The 21239-nt window shown below is 40.6% G+C and overlaps 1 protein-coding gene across 5 annotated transcripts in view; it reads left to right on the top strand.

The window, feature by feature from the left end:
• CSMD2 (CUB and Sushi multiple domains 2) overlaps positions 1-21239 on the top strand; it is a 595308-nt gene that overhangs the window by 506238 nt on the left and 67831 nt on the right. For all 5 annotated transcript variants that reach the window (XR_008293800.1, XR_008293801.1, XR_008293802.1 and 2 more), the window contains exons 45-49: positions 4849-4929; positions 5418-5531; positions 15209-15397; positions 18307-18453; positions 20988-21176. Coding sequence is in view for 2 of the 5 variants with exons in the window: in XM_027059738.2 (XP_026915539.2) it covers positions 4849-4929; positions 5418-5531; positions 15209-15397; positions 18307-18453; positions 20988-21176 (720 nt within the window). In the remaining 3 variants the exon portion in view is untranslated. The remainder of the gene's footprint in view (positions 1-4848; positions 4930-5417; positions 5532-15208; positions 15398-18306; positions 18454-20987; positions 21177-21239) is intronic.

Below are 21239 nucleotides of genomic sequence, written 5' to 3'. Positions count from 1 at the left end.
GTCATCTGCAGACATCCAAGAGCTTAAAATCATTGCCCCCCACATCTCAATTTGAATTGTTCCTCAAGGATGTAGCCATCCACTGAGGAATGAACCAATAACTCAATTCAGAGAAGTTGTATGAAAGATTAAAATGGAAGCACTAACTAGCTAACCACAGATTTAAGCAATAATAATTGAAAACATAGATTCCAAACAGAATACAAATAATTCTTTAAAATTTTTAAGAGATCATTTCATATTAACAAATACCCAAGTAGTTAGAAGAGGTATAGGAGAAAGGAAATATCCTTTTCTCTCATGGGGGTAGAATCAGTAGATATTATTCAATTACTAACTTTGATAATTAGAAAAATCAGGGTTCTGAGTATATATTTTAGTCACTAAGAAGTTGAAAATAGGTTATAGTACTTTTAAATCACTGAAAGAAAAAAGTAAGCAAAACATAGCTCATATACAAAAGGTGGAAAGCAATGGAAACTATAGGAACAAAGATACAGACAGTGCAGAATTAAACAATAAAATAAAATCGTTCAGTTACTATGACAAATACAAATTTATCAAAGCCCAATTCCCTATGAAAAACACAAAGACTCTTAGATTAGGTTAAATAAAATTTAGCTATATTTTCCATCCGGGAACACTACTAAGGTACAGTGACAGTTTGAACATAAAAGGATGGGTAGTGATGTATTTGGCAAATACAAACAACAATAGCAATCAAAGAGTAGCCTTCAAAGCAAAAAGCATTAAATGGAAAAAGTAGGCTCTTAATATTAGAGAATAACCTGTAATAATGTTTAAAATGATAATCCTGATGGGAAGATTGCAGGAAGATGCTCCCTTGGTGGTGGGCAGTGTGAAAATGCATATCAAAAAGCTATACACAGTGTGATCAACCACAGTCAAACATTTTTGGTTGTCTGCAGAGCCCGTAATGATCTCCTTAGCTGCCTCTCACACATGGGCAATTGTCAACTATGTTTGTATATTCTACCCCACTCCGTGTCCACCACCAACCCCAGCCACAGTGGCTTGAACCATAGGTGGGCCCTGACCTGACTCCAGCAGAGGGAATCAGGTGTCCTCTCTCGGGAACTTGAAGTTGAACCAAAGAGCTTCTAATTCTAGATTCATCTGCAGAAGAGGGACGATATAAATCCAAGTGGCCTGGATTGCCTGTCTTCTCCTGTCCTTGTAGACTGAGAAATAGAAAGTTCTGATTTGTGGAAAGAAAGTGACCAAGACATGTGGGGAAGGTTTCCTGGGTTCCTGGTGGACCCCAGTTCCTTGTCCTCCACCTTTATGAAGCCTGTATACAAATCCACATTCGCATTCTCTCCTCTCTGAGAGGCTTTTTGTTTTTCACGTATTCTTACCCTGAGTTGATTTGTGTTACTTACAGCCAAGATTTCTAATTAATAATGATCTAGGACCCACCAATCCTATTTCCGGGAATTGTGTAAAGATACGTATATAAAGATATTCCTTGAACTGTGACTTAAAACTGATAAATTAGAAACAATCCAGGGCACCTGTGTGGCTCAGTCGGTTGAGCGTCGACTCTTGATTTCAGCTTAGGTCATGATCTCACAGTTCATGGGATAGAGCCCCACATCAGGCTCCGCGCTCACAGCATGGCACCTGCTTGGGATTTTCTCTCTCTGCCCACATGTCTCTTCATATACTAACTTGGCTTTAAAAGCTTCATATGAAAGGCCAGCCCAGCACACCCAATAGAATGGAAAAGAGTATGTCCAGAAAGAATCCATAAGAGGGTACAATATGCAGTGACCCACAATGGCTGTTGCTGAGCTGGCTACCACTTGTCGTAAAGCAATGAGCCCTCCCCACCTGTTAACATGTTAACCTATACTGGAATCTGATTAAGCTGTATCAGGGCTTCACCCCCAAGGAGCAAGGGAAGTAAGGACAAAGTGAAACAGAGGAGTCCAAATGTCCTCCCTGCCCTTGAGTTCTTTAACAATAACATGGTAGATGTAGTGTGTGCTCTGGGAGGAGGAGGGGTTGTCTGTAAAAGACCGAAGGTCATGCACCAAAAGGCTAACGGTGGTTATGCCTGGTGGTGGTGGGACTTGGGGAATTTTCATTTTTTTGTTTTTCAGTATTCCACCAGCTTTCTGCATTGAGCAGAAATGTGTAATTCTTTTTAACATAATGGGAAATCTACCCCAATCAAACTAGTAACCACAATATATTAAACACTCAGGCTGTGTTTAAGTGAGGATTTCTTGTTACTGATTTTTTTTCTGGAAGTTAGGCACCTACTTAGCATCTTTACATGGAACGTCTGATTTCCAAGAATAGATTATTGATGTTCAGTAGGAGATGCTCATACTTTAAAAAGGTCATACGCTTTAATCATTCCTGGTTTTTTTTCCTTTTTCTCAAATTTTTATTTAAATTCCGATTAGTTAATATACAGTATAATATTAGTTTAAGGTATAGAATTTAGAGATTCAACAATTCCTTACATCTCATGGTGCTCATCACAACAAGTGCCTTCCTTAATCCTCATCACCTATTCAACCCATGTCCCCCACCCCCCACCTACCTCTCCTCTGGTAACCATGGGTTGGTTCTCTATAGCTAAGAGTCTGTTTCTTGGTTTGCCTCTCAGTTTGCTCCCTATGTTTGTCTTTTTTCTTAAATTCCACATATGAGTGAAATATGGTATTTATCTTTCTCTGACTTCTTTCGCTTAACATAATACCCTTTAGCTCCATCCACATAGTTCCAAGTGGCAAGATTCCATTCTTTTTATGGTTGGGCAATATGCCATCGTATATATACACCACATCTTCTTTATCTGTTCATCAGTCAATGGACATTGGGGCTCTTTCCATAATTTGGCTATTGTTGATAATGCTGCCATAAACATCGGGGTGCATGTATCCCTTTGAATTAATATTTTTGTATACTTTGAGTAAATACCTAGTAGTGTAATTGTTGGATCCAAAAACGTATAAACAACTTGGAAAACTCAACACCTAAAAAACAAATAATCCAGTTTCAAAATGGGCAGAAGACATGAACAGACATCTTTCCAAAGAAGACATACAGGTGGCCAAGAGACACATGAAAAGATCCTCAACATCACTTATCATAAGGGAAACAGAAATCAAAACTATAGTGAGATATCACCTCACGCCAGTCAGAATGGCTAAAATTAACAACACAGGTGTTGTTCAACAGGTGTTGGCGAGGATGTGGAGAAAGGGGAACCCTCTTACACCGTCGGTGGGAATGCAAACTGGTGCAACCACTGTGAAAAACAGTATGGAGGTTTCTCAGAAAGTTAAAAATACAACTACCCTATGATCCAGAAATCATTCCTAGTTAAAAAAAAAAAAAAAGAAAGAAAAGAAAAAGAAAAAAATTCATAAAAGATGCATATATAGAAGGATGTTTATCACAGTTTTATTTTAAATTGCAAAACCTTGGAAACCTAAATGGTTAATAATAGAGCATCTATTAAATAAATTCTAGTCAATCATACAACTAAATCCTATGAACTCATTTCAAGCACTTTTTAAGAAATTTAATTACAAGGGTGCCTGGGTAGCTCAGTCAGTTGAGCATCCAACTCTTGATTTCAGTTCAGGTCATGATCCATGCATGGGTCATGGGATCAAGCCCCATGTCAGGCTCCTTGCTAAATGCGGAGCCTGCTAAAGATTCCGTCTCTCTCTCCCTCTGCCCCTCTCCCTTGTTCGCACTCTCTCTAGAAAAAAAATTTTTAAAGAAATTTAATTACATAGGGAAATTCTTGCGATACAAGAGTGAGTGCACAAGGATCAATGCAAAGTACACAACACGCTGCAAGTGTTGTAAGAGAAAAATATATGTGCAGAAAGTATATACTATACAGTAAAAGATTAACAGTGGTTATCTGAATGACCAGTGGAGGACTTTAATTTTCTTCCTACTATTTTCATAGAAAATCTCATATTTTCTCTACCAATCATGTATTACATTTGTAATTTTTTAAAGAGAATGTTCTTTTTTAAAAAACATAGCGGGGTTTGGGGTGACTTTGGAAGTCATCATAACAGCAGCAACACTGGCAACAGCAGCTCACACTTGCATAGCACCAAATTGTATGCCATGTAGTAAACGGAAGCCAAGTTATGAGCCCATATTGGGCTCTGCCTCAGTAACACCATGCACACACAGTCCAGTCTCTGCCCAGAGGGATGGTTTTCCATTTGGAAAGTCCACCGAAGCCAGAGATGTTTGGCCAAAGGTCAGAAGGGAAACCAGCTGGCTTTAATGGGCACTCACATGAGCCACACACAGTACTTAGATGCTGAGCAGTGGAAAGAATATGGGATTTGAGAGCAGCCAGACCTGGATTCAAGCCCCCTGTGCCACTTACTTCCTGTATGACCATGGAGAAGTAACTGAACCTTTCTGAATCTCAGCTGCCTCATAAATAGAGTAAGAACGCCTCACAGGGGGACCAGCCATCATGAGAGTTAAAGGTGACAGTGTGTGAAGGTGCCTGACTTATAATAGGTGCTCAGGAAATGCTTCTCTCCCCTTCGTTCAGTGCTAGTGACCATCACTGACTTCTTAGATGCTCTCTCCTTTTTGTTGGTGTTACCATATGGCTCCTAGGTTTCGCATCAGAAAAAAAAAAAAAAAAAAGATGACAGCAGATAAGCAAAACAGTACCTGGCTAAACTTACCCTGTGTACAGATCAATAGTCGCTAGGATCTATGTGAATGAATGAGGAAGGAGAAGGTGAGGGATTGAACGAGTAAATGGCTACCTGCCCCAAGAATGGTGTTCTTACACCGGCTTGTCTGCTTCTGTCTTTTCAGCTTATCCACTCACCAAATGCCCTCCTCCCACCATCCTCCCCAACGCTGAAGTCGTCACAGAGAATGAAGAATTCAACATAGGTACCCTCTCCCAAACCAGCAAGGACTGTGCAGTTGAGGAGGGACTGGGTTGGGGTGGGGCTGGCCAGCAAGGCTCATCTCTCCCTCCAGTCCACGAGAAACAGTAGGCCCAGTGCAAGATGGGTAATGTTCTGTCAACAGAGTCTGCACCAAAAATACCAATACTTCCTTTTAGCCATAGCTAGACAGAGGAGACAGGAAGGCAGTTTTCTTCTGTGATTCAAGTCAGTATGTTTTTGAGAAATAAGTCCACACAAGACACTATAAAAAGTTCCTGGAATGTGGAAACATTCTTAGGCTTAGCAAGGCTGAGCTGTGAGAAGTAGGCAGCAGTTTTCTGGGTCATTTGAGTGGAGTTGAGTGGTTGTTTAAATCTGAACATAATGGAACCCATCACTGATTGCCTTGCCTAAAAGTGGGTTGAACTACTAAGGGATGCTCTGTCCAGACTTCTCCAGGGAACCCCTATATTGGTCTCTCTTTGGCAGGTGACATCGTACGCTACAGGTGCCTCCCTGGCTTCACCTTGGTAGGGAATGAAATCCTGACCTGCAAACTTGGAACTTACCTACAGTTTGAAGGACCACCCCCAATATGTGAAGGTAATTGCACGGAACCACGCCTTTATGGATCTGGAGTTCCTCCAAAACATAGCCTTTGTCTTACTCTTCCCTATATTCCCAGTCCCTGCCATAAAGTAAGAGGTCATTTGGTGAATGTCTGTTTGTTTGGATTAATGATTGCTCTAGAGAGATTCTCTGTCCTACTCTTAGGTCTGGGGCTACAAATTACCATAGTGACCACTTGATCAGTTCTATTTCTGTTTTCCTTTGTTCTAACTGGTATTCTCTGGAAACGGCATACTGATCATTGGAAGGAAGAGTTCTGGGACCTTGGGAAGAGGTGGGCTTGCACACCAACCTGGCCCTACTGGAGTGCAGTTATGCTCAAGGTCCTGTGTGCTGAACTAGGCAACCAAGAGTTGTCTTCATTCTAGTGTGATGCCTTGACAGAGGATGAATGGCTTCATCAAGATATCCCAACTAAGACCAAAAACCATACTCTCCACTCACCAGACATCTGACCTAGGACAAGATACTTAACTATCCTATGCCTCAATTTTATCATCTCTAAAATAAGGATAATGATATTACTTATGCCATGGACTTATTGTGAGGAATTCAATGGGTTAATGATGTAAAGCACTTTAGAACTATGTCTGGCACATAGTAACTGCCCAATGCGGGCTATTAAATTCTTACTACTGCTTCTGGTACTATTGCTACCAAATAATATTTTAGTAGTCTATGAAGAAACAGGACAGCTTCTCCCCCACTTCTCATAAGGCAAGAGTAGAGAGTCTGCAATATAGATTGTTAGTGAGAAAGAAAGAAGCCACAGCCCTAGAACTAGGCTGCCAATACATAGAGAAAGTCATTATCTATGAGTTGAGCTGACCTACCCACACACCAGACAACCAGTCCCCAATAAAAGTGGGCTGTTGCTTTGATCTTGCTCCAGAACCTCCCTGATTTGCTCCAGACTTAGTTTCTCATCTATGGCTCTGTTTCTGTGTCTACATGGCTCCAGCCTTCTTGGCTTTACTCCTGTTCTCAGACTCATACTTCCCTCTAGGACTTGATGTTGTACTTGGCTTCTCAAGATGTGACCCTTCACTGGCTTTTTCTTTTTTTAACAATAGCAGCTTTATTGGGATATAATTCATGTACCATGTAATTCATCCATTTAAAGTGAATAGTTTGATGGTTTTTAGTATATTCAGAGCTTTGTAACCATCACACAATTTCAGAAGATTTTCATCACCTCAAAATTAACCCTGGACCCCTCAGCAGTCAACTCCCATTTCTTTCCAGACCCTCCTTCCTGCAGTTCTGGACAACCACCAATCTAGTTTATGTCTCTATGAAATTGACTATTTTAGATCTTTCATATAAGTACAATACTACAATAGGTAGTCTTTGTGACTGACTTCTTTCACTCAGCACAATGTGTTCAGGGTTCATTCATGTTGTAGCATGTGTCAGTGTACGTCATTTCTCTTTATTGCCGAATGATGTTCCGTTGTGTAGGTACTACATTTTGTTTATCCATTCATCAGTTGATGGACAGTTGGGTTATTTCCACTTCTGGCAGTTATGAATAATGCTGCTGTGAACATTCATGTACAAGTTTTTGTGTAAACATGGGTTGTCATTTCTCTTAGGTATATAGCTACCAGTGGAATTGCTGGGTCATATGGTGACTCTGTGTTTAACCTTTTGAGGAATGACCAGACTGTTTTCCATAGCGGCTGAATCTTTTTCCCACCATCAGTATATAAGGTTTCCAACTATTCCACATCTTCTCTGTTATTATTATCTGTCTTTTAAATTACAGCCATCCTTGTGGTATAAAGGGTGTCTATCTCATTGTGGTTTTGATTTGTATTTTCCTGATGACCAATGATGTTGAGCATTTTTTCATATGCTTACTTTCCATTTCTATATTCTCTTTGCAAAAATGCCTATTCAGATCCTTTGCCTATTTTAATTAGGTTATTTATCTTTTCATCATTGAGTTGTAGGAATTCTTTATATATTCTAGATACAAGTGCCTTATCAGATACGTGATTTGAAAATTTTTTCCCATTCTGTTGGTGTTTTTTTCACTTTCTTTTTATTTATTCAAAAAAATGTAATGCTTATTTTTTTGAGAGAGAGAGAGAGAGAGAGAGAGAGAGAGAGCAGAGGAGGGCAGAGAGAGAGGGAGACACAGAATCCAAAGAAGTCTAGGCTCTGAGCTGAGCCTGGTGTGGTGCCAAACTCACAGGACATGAGATCATAACCTGAGCCAAAGTCAGACACTTAACCGACTGAGCCGCCCAGGCACCCCAGTTTTTTCACTTTCTTGATAATGTTCTTTCAAGTACAAAAGGATTTTTGTGGGTTTTTTATTTTAATTTTTATTTATTTTGAGAGAGACAGAGAGAGAGAAAGTGCATGGGGGGGGGAGGGGCAGAGAGAGAGAGAAAGAGAGAGAAAATCCCAAGCAGACTCTGCACAGTGTGGAGCCCGATGCAAGGCTTGAACTCGTGAACTGTGAGATCATGACTTGAGCTGAAACTAAGTCAGACACTTAACTGACTGAGCCACCCAGGTGTCCCTCAAGTACAAAAGTTTTTAATTTTGATGATGTTCAATATATATATTTTTTCCTTTGGCTGTTTGTGCTTTTCATGTCATATCTAAGGAACCGTTGCCTAATCCATGGAAGATTTACATCTATATTTTCTTCTAAGAGTTAATAGTTTTAGCTCTTAAATTCAGGTTTTTGATATGTTTTGAGTTAATTTTTATATATAACATGAGGTAGGGGTCCAACTTCATTCTTTTGCATATGGATATCCAGTTGCTGTGACACCATTTATTGGGAAGACTATCCTTTCTCCCATTGAATTGTCTTGGCACTCTGTTGAAAATTAGTTGACTTACATAAATTTGGGGATTTATTTCTTGATCTTCAGTTCTATTATTTTTTTTCTGTAAGTCTATTCTTTTTTTTAATTTAAATTCCAGTTAACATACAGTGTAATATTAATTTCAAGTATAGAATTTAATGATTGAACACTTCCATACATCACCTGGTGCTCATCACAAGTGCACTCCTTAATCCCCATCACCTACATAACCTATCCCCTCACTCACCTCCCCTCTGGCAACCATCAGTTTGTTCTCTGTAGTTAAGAGTCTGTTTCTTGGTTTGCCCTCACTCTCTCTCTCTCTCCCTCTTTCCTTTTGCTCACTTGTTTCGTTTTTTAAAGTCCACATATGAGTGAAATCATATAGTGTTTGTCTTTCTCTAACTTACTTATTTCACTTAGCATAACACTCTCTAGCTCCGTCTATGTCATTGCAAATTGCAAGGTTTCATTCTTTTTTATGGCTGAGTATTATTCCACCATATGTAGCTAGAGAGTGTTATGACTGAAATAAGTCAGTCAGAGAAAGACAAACACTGTATGATTTCACTCATATGTGGAATATGAGTGTGAGATAGATAGATAGATAGATAGATGGCATCTTCCTGACTTGATCATCTTATGCCAGCACTATACTATCCTGATTACTGTAGCTTTGTAGTCTGTTTGAAATCAGGAAGTGGGAGTCCTTCAACTGTGTTCTTCTTTTGCATATTCTAGATCTGTTGAATTTCTAAATTAATTTTAGCACCAGCTTATCAAGATCTGTAAAGAAACCAGCTGGGATTTTTGTAGAGGTTTAATTGAATCCATACATCAGTCTAGGTAGTATTGCCATCTTAACAATATTAAATCTTCCAATCCATACACATAAGTTGTATTTCCATTCATAGTCCCTTCAATATATAATTTCCTTTTTTCTTTTGGCTTGTTCTACTCCTTTATACCTCAACCATTTCCCTGTCCAATGATATCCTAGTCCCTTATGACAAGAATCAGACACTTTTCTATTATTTCAAAAGCATGCCTCTTTACCATGGCAATATAGAAAATTTGGTGAAATTCAAATCTAAAACATTACAGTGCAATTATAGAACATCAAGGAAGTTAAAGCCATCACAAAGAAAAGACACATCAGACTCAGCATTATTTGCATCACCAAAAGATAAAATGCAGCAGAAAAAAAATAATTATAAACTCAAATTCTAAACCCAACCAAGTTATCATTTAAGAGTGGGAATATATTAATGAAATCTTCAGACAGACAAGGACTATGTAAAGTTACAGCTTACTAAAAGCATAATTAACAGATATACTTCGGTGCATTAGTCAGGATAGGTCAGGCATATGTTACATTAACAAGCAATCCCCACATCTCAGTGGCTTAACACAACAAAAGTTTATTTCTCCTTCAGGCAAAATTTGCTATAGTGCAGTGACTATAATGCTGGTGACTCAATGATCCAGGCTTCTTGAATCTTGTGCTGCCATCTGAAAACTAGGCCTGCTCCTGGATCCTACAGTGCAACAGAGTAAGAGAGAATGAGAGTTGCTTAAGGGCTTTTCACGTCCTCAGCCCAAAGTGGCACACATTATTCTACTCACATCTCATTGACCAGAAATAAGCACATGGATGGAAAGTGAAGTTTTTTGTATGCTCAGGAAACAAAAATAAAACCTAATATTTGTAAAGACTGGAAATATCTACCACATTCATTAAGAAAAAAAATGAATACAGGGGTGCCTGGGTGGTTCAGTCGGTTAAAAGTCCAACTTCAGCTCAGGTCATGACGTTGCAGTTCATGAATTCGAGCCACGCGTCAGGCTCTGTGCTGACAGCTGAGAGCCTGGGGCCTGCTTCAGATTCTGTGTCTCCCTCTCTTTCTGCCCCTCCCCTGCTTGCACTCTGTCTCTCTCTCTCTCTCTCTGTCAAAAATAAATAAATATTAAAAAAAAGAAAAAAGTGAATACAGGTAATGATTCAGATGCAAAAAGTGACAATGAGCTAAGAAATCAGTAAAATAGGGTAATAATCTAAACAATACTGACTGTAGTAAACTTAAAAATACAAACACAACTGGACAGATAAATGACATTGGAGAACCTATTTAGAAGAAAGAAAAAGTGAGTTGAGGACCCTTGCTTGTTGAGGAGAAGCATAGATATTGATTAACCCTCTACATTAGTTAAAATACGTGTATTAAAAAGAAAGCTTAAATTTATAGGTCATTTTTTTTTAAATTATGGATAACCATGGTATCTGTAAATTCTAAATCCATAATCAAAAATAAAGATAATAAAGATAACTCCATTAATCCAATAGAAGCATTAAAGGAGAAAAAAATTATGGTAAACAGAAAACACAAAATAAGGTAGCAAAACTAAGTGCAAATATACGTGTAACTATAGTAAATATAACTGAATAAAACTGCTAATCCAAAGAGAGAGACTTCCAGATTAAGTAAAAAACAAGTTTAACTATAGGCTTTCCATAAACTTAGACTTGAATATCTTCCTCTGCCTCCCTAAAGACATAGCTAGAAAGGTTTCACTCATCCCTGCTTGAAACAAAACTTTGAAAAAATAGCAAGTACTAACCTCTAAAATCTTGTGTAGTAAAGATAATATTAGACAAAATATAATTTAAGGCAAAAAGTTTTAAAATAAATAAAGAGGAAATTTCATGCTGATAAACATAATCTATCAAACATATATAGCAGTCATAAACTTCTGTGTAACTAACAACATGATATTGAAATATATCAAGGAAAAATTGACAGAATTATGGGGAAAAAAGGACAAATTCACAATTACAGTTGTAGATTTTCACACACCTCTTTGAATGACAGACCAAAAATAAGTAGGTACATATAATATTTGAATGATATAGTTATATCAGTAAGTTTTGCTGCATAAAAACCATGCCAACATTTAGAGTTTTTAAACAATAACCACTTATTTCCTGCAAAAGATGCAGTTTCAATATAAATACCAGATAGATTGAAGAAGAGGAAACGATATACATGCAAATGTTAAACATAAGAAACATAATTTCAGATAATACTGCCAGCAAGGAGTATTACCAGAAATAGAGAAATTGTATAATGACAAAAGAGTTAATTCCATTACAAAAGATATATATGTTATATGAATATGATAAAAGAGCTTCAAAAAATATGAAGCAAAACTGACAGAACTAAATGTGAAAAGTAAAGGCAAAGTACAGAATAAAAAAAGATATTAATGATACATATATTTTTGAAAGGACTTCTGTCTAGACTATGTAAAGAACTTCAGCAACTCAATAATAAGACAATCCAATAAAAATATGGACAAGAGACTTGACTAGACACTTTACAAAATAAGAGGAATGGATAGCCAATAAGTATATGAAAAGATGCTAAACATCATTAGTCATCAGGAAAATGCAAATTAAAACCCTAATGAAATATTACTGCACACCCACGAGAATAGCTAAAACCTAAGACTGAAAATACCAAGTGTTGACAAGAATGTGGAGCAAGTGGAACTTTTATACATTGCTGGTTGGGATGTAATATTATACAGTCACTTTGGAAAACGGGTAATTTCTTTCAAAGTTAAACATATACCTGCCCTATTGCCAAGCAATTATACTCCTAGTTATTTACCTAAGAGAAATGAAAACCCATATCCACAAAAAGGCTTGTATATGAATTCCATAATAATCCAAAACTGGAACCAACCTAAATGTTCATTAATAATAAACAGAATGAATGAACAAAAAAATTGTTCTGTGATTGCTACAGAGCAATAAAAATAAATGAAGTAGTAATACACAAAACATCATGGATTGAATCTTAGAAACATAATGTTTAGCAAAAGAAACCAGGCACAAAAATAACAACATGTATGATTCCAATTGCATGAAATTCTAGTATAATCAAAACTAATCTGTTGTTACAGAAATAATATCAGTGATTTCCTGGAGCATGGGGCAGGTCATACTAATTAATTGCAGAGAGGCGTGAGAGCAAGTTTCTGAGTGACAGAAAAAATCTATATCCTGATTATGGTAGTGGTTACACAGGCATATACATTTGCTAAAGCTCATTAAACCATGCATCTAAGATCTGTGCATTTCATTGTACATAAATTATATTTCAAAAATTTTGAATTTTAAAAAATGAATGAGTTATAAAATGCAAAAACAGCCTTACTGATAAATAAAAAGAAGTGCCTGGAACAAAGAGCCACAAAATAATCAAACCATTAGGTAAATTAAACAGAGAGAGAAAGGAGGAATATAGAAAAATAAGAAAGGGAAAATGGACTATAACCATTGAAGCAAAAGAAAATTTTTTAATTATGATCTTGTACAAATCTTGTACAAATCTGTGCCGATAAATTAATGATATGAATGATTTTCTAGGAAGGTATAATTTGATAAAATTGACCCCAGTAGAGATATAAAGTTTATACTTTCCTAATTCTTTAAAAGAAATAGAGATCAGAGGAAACCCCATTAAAGACATCAAGACTAGATGGTTTCGTGGAAGAATACTACTAAACCTTCAAAGGCCAGACATCTTGAACATAAGGAGAAAGAAAAACTTATAAACACTAATGCCCAAATCTGATAATTGCACACAAAAAGGCAAACCTGTGGAACCAATCTCATTTGAGAGGGCGTGCCTGTTTCCCCTCAATGGAGGAGTTTCAAGTAGAAAGGTGAGAGCTTCCATTGTGTATATAAACCACAATTTCTTTATCCATTCATCAGTTGATGGACATTTAGGCTCTCCATAATTTGGCTATTGTTGAAAGTGCTGCTATAAACATTGGGGTACAAGTGCCCCTATGCATCCTGAGAAACTTAACAGAAGACCATGGGGGAGGGGAAGGGAAAAAAAAAAGGTTACAGAGGGAGAGAGCCAAAACATAAGAGACTCTTAAAAACTGAGAACAAGCTGAGGGTTGATGGGGGGTGGGAGGGAGGGGAGGGTGGGTGATGGGTATTGAGGAGGGCACCTGTTGGGATGAGCACTGGGTGTTGTATTGAAACCAATTTGACAATAAATTTCATATTAAAAAAAGAAAGAAAGAAGGAAAGGTGAGAGCTTCAAGAGCAGATCTGGTACCACCTGGACTGTACCACAAAGCCTAGGGGGAATTAAATATCAGCATACTTCCGTGACCTGTAAATATCAGGATAGTGAAATTGGAAGCATTTCAAAAGCAAGGCCGTTTTAGTCCAAGATGCCATTTTCTTTCCTTTCCCATTTACAAAATAAGAAGGAAGTTCTCCCAGGAGAAGGTAGTTAGTGCCTTCCAAAGCTCCCCCTTTCAGTAGCCTAGCTGGCTCAGTTGGTATAGCATGTGACGCTTGATCTGCGGGTCATGAGTTGGAGCCCCATGTTGGTTGTAGGGGTTACTTAAAAAAAAAGGGGGGGGGTGTTGCAACGCTACTCAAAGGAATCCCAGATGAGCTGTGTGAATTCTAGGCCATAGAAAGCATTTTGTCTGTTAGCCCAGACCCAGTGCTGATTAGAAAGCCTCATTTCTGTGAAGGCAGAAGGTTTGAAGGAAACAGAGGAAATGGGTGGAGAGTGAGTAGCTAAATCTCCTCCCCAGACAGCCTCATCTCAAATTGTAATCCAGGAATTAGTCCTTGGCCTTGCAGTTCCAGAAACTCTCCTTTGTCAGTGTCCTAGAATCCAGCACATTCAGGAAGCCTGTCTAAAGGCACATACACAGCAAAATACCAATTTCTCTGTTTGCAGTGATTGGGATAGTGATTGGGATACTTGCAGCTACTGCCCAGGGCATGTCTCTTTCGAGGTACTGAAGAACTTGATTCAGTCCTCAAAACTTTACTGTGGAGTCCTCAGCCCAAGCAAATAGAGGTGGATCATCCTCAAATTTATTTCAAATAGGATTTAGTGACACTTCCCTGTACCCCCAGGAGAGAGCACTCCCTGGTTTCCAGGATGTGCAGGACTCCTCTGAACCAGAATCTTCTCTAGCCTCCCTGGTGACAGACACAAGAAACCCAATCTAGCCCCTCCAGCAACTCCTGTTCTAAGTTCTACATTGACTGTCTTCCTTAGGGTGACATATTTGTCTTTAGATATCTTAATACTACTAATCAAGCCATAGCCAAGCTCTGCTAGTTTCTTCTGTTCCTGGTGTAATTACCATCATCATCTCTACAATTTATGAAAGAACTATGTTGCATGCTTTAAGTATGTTATTTTCTATGATATTATATATATTATGTTAACTAATGTACAATTATATAATGTTGTATAATACAATAACCCTGTAAGGCAGGTGTTATCTTTCTGCATTGGAGGTGGAGAAGCTATTGCACAGAGAGAAAATAATTTGTTCAAGACCACATAGCTAGTAAGTGACAGTATAAATCCAGGTGTGTTTGACTCAAGATTCTATGTACTTACCTCTTCCCTATACTCTTCTTTGTACAAATCAAACCCATTTACTAGATTAACTCTTGGATTTAAGGATGCCTTACTGTTGTTTCTGTATGTATAATCCTCAGTTACTCCAAAGCCCATATCTGAGCTAGGATGTGATCCCAACAACTGGCCTCACCTGAATCCCAGGAATATAGTACCCTTGACACAGAATCTGAGGTCCCCTCATGCCATGGTGCAGTATAATGATGGGTGTTGGGATCTTGTTTGAATGTGCTCAAATACTCTTGTTCCAGTGGTTGTCTTTTGTGACAGAGAAATGTGTTGGCCCCAGATCCATCTCCATCCCATGTACCTGGTATTTCTCTTTCTTTCTTTCTCCAAGTGCACTGCCCAACGAATGAGCTTCTGACAGACTCCACGGGTGTGATCCTGAGTCAGAGCTACCCAGGAAGCTATCCCCAGTTCCAGACCTGCTCTTGGCTGGTGAGAGTGGAACCTGACTACAACATCTCCCTCACGGTGGAGTACTTTCTCAGTGAGAAGCAGTATGATGAATTTGAGATCTTTGATGGTAAGTCAGTCAAATGTTGAATAGTTCCCTGCTGCAGATAGCACAGACCTGCTTTAGAACCTGAGGGATCTGTGCCATTACCTCCATATTAGAGCTTTCCAGAGGCTCCATGCAACATCTTTCTGTACCACAGAAATCCCAATGCTTTGGTAGCTGCTGAATTGTATGGACATGGGGCAAAGCTGCTTGTATTGTAGGCTCATCCTGCTACAGAACCCTTTCCTACTTTAGCACCTCCTCAAAGCAAGTACCTTGAATGTCATTCAACAAATGGATCATAGCAGTATTCCCACATGAAGAATACGCTGCCTCTGAAACCCAAAGGAGGGGCCACCAAACACTGTGCTTCTTTCTTGGTAGTAGAAGGGAAAAGGTGTACTAACTTGCTCTTTAATTTGGAGAAAAAGTTTCAGCATGTCCTCAAACCACTGGGGAAATTTCACCCAACTCTTTGTAGGACTTATCTCTTACCCTCTGGAGCCATGTGTCTTACAAAAGCATCTACACTAATTGTCCCTTCTGGCTCATCAGAGGCAATTAATACAACATCATCATATAGAGAACCAATATGCTATATTCTGCAGAATGTCCAGATGGTCCACGTCTCTTCATACTATATTATGACAGTGATCAGTAGAATTAACAATGCTCTGGGGCAAGGCCATGAATGTATACTGTTATCTATCTCATGTGAATGCAAATTGCGTATGATCCTCCTTTCTGATGGGTATGGAAAGAATGCATTGCTAGATCAATAACTTCATTTCATGCAACCAAGGCTGTGATCATCTGCTCTAATGAAGATACTACATCTGGTACGTCTACTGCAAACGAGGGCCACTACTTGGTTAAGTTGGTGCTGTGAGGTGGATCTGGGCCAGGATTTCATTTATTACCAACTCCAACCCCTAGACACCTCTATTCCATCAGAGGAGCCAGCGATAGTGCTTCCGTTCCCCTGGTATCAGCATTAATTCACGCTCTGTATCCAAAATCTTTAGAATACCGGGACATTCCCTTTTTTCCAGTATTCAGTTGCCTGAGGAAATAGCAGTAGGTCTTTAGGGGGGAGGACTGGCAGAATTACTACTATCTATAATTGGTAAGATTTTGTAGGGCCCTTTTTCATGGGGACCCAATCTCTCCTTCAGGCAAAGTGTTCTGGAATAAGAAATGGAACCTAGCTCAAGTCTCCAAACTGGGTGAGGGATTGCACCTTTCCATTGGGGTCAGCTTTTCTCACCTTTTTGACTATATATCCACGATCTGTTTTGTTCATCTATTCATATATTGGGAGGCTGCCTGTCTACCTTGCCCTTAAGAATATCATGTTTTGGGGACACCTGGGTGGCTCAGTCAGTTGGACATCTGACTTCAGCTCAGGTCATGATCTCACTGCTCGTGAGTTTGAGCCCCACATTGGGCTCTGTGCTGACAGCTTGGAGCCTGGAGCCTGCTTCAGATTCTGTATCCGTCTCTCTGCCCCTCTCCTGCTCATGCTCTGTCTCTCTCTCGAATATAAAATAAAATATTAAAAATTTTTTTAAAAAAGGGGGGGCGCCTGAGTGGTGCAGTCGGTTAAGCATCCAACTCTTGATCTCAGCTCAGGTCATGATCTCACAGTTCAGGAGTTCGAGCCCTATGTCGTGCTCTGCGCTGACAGCATGGAGCCTGCTTGGGATTCCATCTTTCTCTCTCTCTCAGCCCCTCCCCTGCTCATGCTTTCTCCTGTCTCAAAATAAATAAATAAACTTAAAATTAAAAAAAAAAAAGAATATCATGTTTTGTGAGACATCACCATAGATCATGCAGGGTAGGCCCTCCCAGCTACCATTCCAACCTTGCTGCACATTTTAGTAATTATGCAAGCCTCTGCCTGGCCCCTGTTTTCTAGAATCTTCTCATCTCCATCAACACCAGGAAGCCCTATTCTATGGCAGCATCTCCTTCCATCAGTTTAGGCCAACAGAGGGTAGATAGGTGTTACTCAGGTTGTCGATGATGCTGGTGTTCACCCCCTCACCAGTGTGTTCCTCTTTGCTCTAGGAACTGGAGTATATTCCAGGGCTTCCTGAGAGACATGGTCAGCTAGTGGGTGTTCTGGTCTGATACAGTAGACCTATTCTGGCAAGCCATTTCTCTGAGCCTTTTGACCCCTTCCTTCATGGTTTGTCACAGCAGTTCTGATGGCTCTATTTTGTTTAATGTGGTCCATTGCTTTTGCCAAGCTTCCAAGAGCCATCTCAGCAGCATATCAGAACCATCACTCAGGACTATTTCCAGGGCAATAAATCCTGTTCTGGATTATTGAGCTTTATACTCTGCCTCCCCTGAACCAACTGCCTTTAATGCACTCCCAGGCATTAAAGGTGGGGAAAAAGAAGAGGGAGGGCTTTCTGGAAGAGCCTTGGAAAGGATTATTGGGGAACAATGTTGTGTGTAACATTGAAACATGATGTTTGCATGTAGCTTTATTGCTATTTATTCATTTAGTACATACTTTTTCTATATGGCAAGCACTGGGCTATTTTTAGTATGCACATGAGAAGTAGGTGGCAAGGTGGAGGTTCCCAGTTTGCAAACCAGCTCTTGCATTAACCAGCTGCTTGACCTTGGCAAGTCTTAAGATGGCAGATAGATTTCATCTCTCCTGCCAACTCCTATAAATTGGTACTGACTTCCTGGAGCACTGCTTTAGGGCTCAGGAGGAAGGAGCACCCAGCACAGTGGCTGGGGATGCAGACAGAGGAGCAGAAGTAGACCATTGCACCGGCCCTGACCATCTGAGCCTAATGTCTTCTCTTGAGGAAGGGAAATGGCAGCTGGTTACATTTCAGGTATCGAATCAAGGTACCTAATCTCTAGCACCCATGCTAGTCTGTAATTCTGTGTCCCGTACTCTCACCCAGGTCCCTCAGGACAAAGTCCTCTGCTGAAAGCCCTCAGTGGGAATTACTCGGCTCCCCTGATCGTCACTAGCTCAAGCAACACTGTGTACCTGCGCTGGTCATCTGACCACGCCTACAACCGGAAGGGCTTTAAGATTCGGTATTCAGGTGAGTAAAATATAAGGACTCATGAGAAGGGCTACAACCCCTGAGCCCTTGAAGTTGCTCACCCAAAACAGCCAAGTAAGCCATGGGCCACATCCTGGTCAATGGCAGAGATCCTACCCAGGGACTGGCAGCCTGTCTCCTCTGAACCTCTCTCACTACAGCTGCACAAATGTCCCTGGCGGTCTCCACCTCCCCTCTTTTGCCCTTTTCCCCACTTTAAACTCTTCCCTCTCTTCTTTTTGTACTTCCAGCCTATTGTGTCTTTTGGATAAGTTTATTATATATCATCTGATAATGCCTATGAGGTGATCCCATCCCTAACACTGTTGAAACATTAATAAAAGTTCCTAAAAACTGAGAAACCCTAAGATGTGGGTCTCCACGTGGGAAATGTTAGGCAGCAAAGGATGGCCTATATTTTAAGTCCAGGAGGCTTTGTTCTGCTCTGCCAGCCAGAATCATAGGCAGAGGCAGGTCAGGGGCCAAGCCAGGCAGACGGTTGACCAGGGCCACAATCTACAATGGAGCACAGAAATATCCCTGGAAATGTAATGGAATGGAGAAAATGGAATTTATCCGAACTCTTATCATGGGGATTACTGTCTCTGGTTGGAAAGAAAACTTGATAAGCAGCCTGACGCCCATTTCGAAGGGGAGTGGGTCCATGAACTTCTGGCTGGGCTCTGCAAGCTTGGAGGCAGAAAAGAATTACTTGAGACCATGAGGAGTTCCACAGGTGTGGCTTCAGGAAAAAGCAAACCAGATGAAGCTGAGGAGAACCCAGAAGGAGAAGGTTCTTTACTGTCTCAGAGTCCATTTTCTCTGCAGACTGAACCCTAAATTCCTTTCCAGCCACACACACATGAGGAAGGGGCGCTTCCTGACCCCCAAGGCCAGTGACCAGCTCTGCCACAAACCAGCCAAATGATTCCTAGACAAGTCACTGAACCTCTTCAGGCTTCAGTTTCCTTATGATGAAAAAGGAACCTTAAGGTCCCTGTCAGGTGAGGTTCAGGCCACTTCCAGGCAGTTCCCAGAAGCTGCTTACACAAAGGAAAATATAGCATGTAGTTAGCAATGCACTGTGATGGTTGCTAACCTAGGAACTAAAAGCCATTAAGGAGTTGCCCTTTCCTTGATGTTCTTAAAGACCAATCACAAAAACAAAACAAAAGCAAAAAACAAACAAACAAACAAAAAAGAGACCAAACCAAACAAAAACCAAACAATCACATGTTTGGTCACAACTGAGTCAGTTGTAATTAGAATACTCACTCACAGAAAATGACTTAAGTACATGGTGAAACAATTAGTACTTCATGAAAATACAGTAGGCTTGTATACTTTGTACACACATCCGACACTATGATCAAGTGTATTTTATAACTGAGATTCCTGTTCTTGACTGACGTAAACACATAGGTCCGATATACGCAGGACACAGGTGGCGAAGCAGGAGCAAGGAAGCACGTCTGGCCTAGAAGGGCGGTATTTAAAACACCATTTTCACCAGCAGAGGGATGTGGACCTCAAATATGAGACCAGAGGACCTCACCATGGGGTGGCTGTAGTAAGGGCCTTGGCACCTTCATCCTCCTGCGTCCCGTGCCTGCCTGGGAGACCTGGCCAGAGACTCTTAGAGCAAACAGAGGTACACGTTCCGAGCGTTCCTCTGGCCACCCTCATTCCCCGCCTCACAGAACTTCCTCTGTGGATCGCTGGCAGGAGTCTTTATGGTCAGCACCCTGAGGCCAGGATTTTTGACTATTTTCTTCACAGTGGTCTTCCCTGTACTTAGAACATCACCTGGCACATAATAGGTGCTCCACATCTGTTTGTCAAATAAGTGAATGAAATCCCAGTTGAAGCCATGAAGGGGCTTCACTGAAGGGGAAACAGGACCGTGGATTTCATGTCCTGGATTGCCACGGCTCCCTCTCCCCCAACCCCCTACAACAGGAAGGAGAAGGACCATTTATTGAGCACCAAGTGCCCTGCACTGGGCTGGGGACTTTACAAACATAAACCTGTTTGAATTGTCCAAAAACCTATGAGGTAGGCGTCTCAAATCCCAAAACATAGGTGAGGAAAGTGGAACTCAAAGAGCTTCAGTGAGCTCTTTGTCTCAAGTCACAGAGCTAGAAAGGTCAGATACAGGACTCCAGAGTCCACACCCCTGCAGTCACACTCTTCTGGAACCAACCCCACTGGGGTCTATCTCCTGTGCCTCTTTGGGAGCTGACAGGATTTGAGAGCCTGAGCTCAGCTGCAAGATCAGTACTGCCTCCGGGCCACAAACGGGACCCAGGGCTTCATGGTTTTTTCTCTTCTTTTCTTTTCTTTGGCTTTACTACACTGGCCATTTCTCAATATCAACCACTCAGATCTTCCTAAATAGCAGTGGCCTGGCAGTGGCAGAGACAAGGAGATTGGTAAGGGAGAGGAAAGGGGAACAAAAGGGGTGGCACGTGCAGGAAAGAGCACATCTATCTTCTGCTTGCACGTGGTCCCCTGAGCCTCTTCTTGTTGTTCAGCTCCCTACTGCAGCCTGCCCAGGGCTCCACTCCATGGCTTCCTTCTGGGCCAGACCAGCACCCAGCCCGGAGGCTCCATCCACTTTGGCTGCAACGCCGGCTACCGCTTGGTGGGACACAGCATGGCCATTTGTACCCGGCACCCCCAGGGCTACTACCTGTGGAGTGAAGCCATTCCTCTCTGTCAAGGTGAGGAGTACCTTGGAAAGGGGGTGCCCAGTGGCTCCGATCCTTCTCACATCACGTGGGTTT

Source organism: Acinonyx jubatus, chromosome C1 (genome assembly GCF_027475565.1).
Source record: "Acinonyx jubatus isolate Ajub_Pintada_27869175 chromosome C1, VMU_Ajub_asm_v1.0, whole genome shotgun sequence".
Lineage (NCBI taxonomy): Eukaryota > Metazoa > Chordata > Mammalia > Carnivora > Felidae > Acinonyx > Acinonyx jubatus.
Note: the sequence above shows the minus strand (reverse complement) of the source record. Positions and strands in the feature narration are given on the sequence as shown.